Below are 1,465 nucleotides of genomic sequence, written 5' to 3'. Positions count from 1 at the left end.
TAGTACACCTTCTGCTTTATAATTTTCTAAAGGTTTAAGAATGATTATCAACATTTGGCATTTTCCATCATACTATTTTTTAACCACAAGAATGTTTTATTTCTGCTGTTAGAACAAAAGCTATAATAGTAGCATTAGCAAACCAAAATAGTTCTCCCATATGGTTTTGAATGATATGGTGAATTTGTTTTCACGTGGTAATTTTCTATATTTGAATTTTGTGTCTGCAGCAGCTTTGAATACTGAGTCACATGGTGTAACTCCATATTTACAGTCCATCAGAGAAGGTTTTCCTGCCCAGCATTTTCTTCACCGCAGCCTTTACATCCTTGTTGCGCAGACTATAAATGAGAGGATTGAGCGTGGGGGTCATCACTCCATAGAAGAGGGAGATGAGGGCCTCAACGATGTCTTGTTTGTCTGCACCAACAGAGCTTTTGGACTTGGGCTTTGCATACATGAAGAAAATAGTTCCGTAGAATAGAATCACCACTGTCAGGTGGGCTGAGCAGGTGGAAAAGGCCTTACGTTTTCCTTCAGTGGAAGGGATCCTCAGAATAGTGGCTACGATAAAAATGTAAGAAATGGAAATGACTAGCAATGGAACAACCAGAACAATCAGATTTGACCCTGCCATGCTGATCACATTGACTGAAATATCAGCACAAGCCAGTTTTAAGATAGCCAGGATTTCACAGACAAAATGGTTAATGACGTTGTTAGCACAGAATGGTAATTGCATTGCCAGAGATGTCTGTACCACTGAGTCCACAAGCCCGGAGACCCAGCATGCAGCCGCCATGGGCACATAGGTACCTTTGCTTATGATGGCAGGGTATCTCAGTGGGTAGCAGATGGCCACATAGCGGTCAAGTGCCATCATGCCCAGGAGCACACACTCTGTGACCCCCATGGCAAAGGAGAGAAACATTTGCGCCATGCACCCAGAAAAGGAAACCCTTTTCCTTACTGTCAGGAAGCTGTCAAGAATTAGTGGGACAGAGGAGCTGGTGTAGCAAATGTCCAGGAAGGAAAGGTTACAGAGAAAGAAATACATGGGTGTGTGCAAGTGAGAATCATAGATGATTACTGAGATGAGGACTCCATTTCCCAACAGGATCATCAGGTACATCCACAAAATTAGCACAAAGAAAACTGTCTGGAGCTTTGGGTGGTCAGAAAGCCCAGCTAGGACAAATTCTGTCACCACGGAATCATTTGTCCTTTCCATGTTCCATACTCCCTTTGTCCAACAGCACTCTGTGGAAGACAGAACATAAATTTGTTAATACCATGTCTGTAAGAGCTCCTCTTTTAAGAATCACATTCAGTGTGACTGTAGTTATGGATTTGAATGCAACAATATAACTCTGGGTCAAATTTCTTACTGTAAACCCAGGCCACTAGAGCAAGACTCCTAACCGGATTCTTCTGAGGGTTAAGAGAGAACACATTTGATTATAGC

The 1,465-nt window shown here is 42.4% G+C and overlaps 1 protein-coding gene across 1 annotated transcript; it reads right to left on the bottom strand.

Moving 5' to 3' along the window:
- Positions 1-268: 268 nt before the first annotated feature.
- On the bottom strand, positions 269-1,231 carry LOC308504625 (olfactory receptor 13C8; the record flags this gene model as incomplete). Its single annotated transcript, XM_081065647.1, has 1 exon — positions 269-1,231. The coding sequence occupies one exon, from the start codon at positions 1,229-1,231 to the stop codon at positions 269-271; it is 963 nt and encodes a 320-aa protein (XP_080921773.1).
- Between the last annotated feature and the right edge of the window lie 234 nt (positions 1,232-1,465).

The sequence above is a fragment of the Rhinolophus hipposideros genome (assembly GCF_964194185.1).
Source record: "Rhinolophus hipposideros genome assembly, chromosome: 11".
In the NCBI taxonomy this organism is placed as follows: domain Eukaryota; kingdom Metazoa; phylum Chordata; class Mammalia; order Chiroptera; family Rhinolophidae; genus Rhinolophus; species Rhinolophus hipposideros.
The sequence above is the reverse complement of the archived record's forward strand: the minus strand, read 5'-3'. Positions and strand labels throughout refer to the sequence as shown.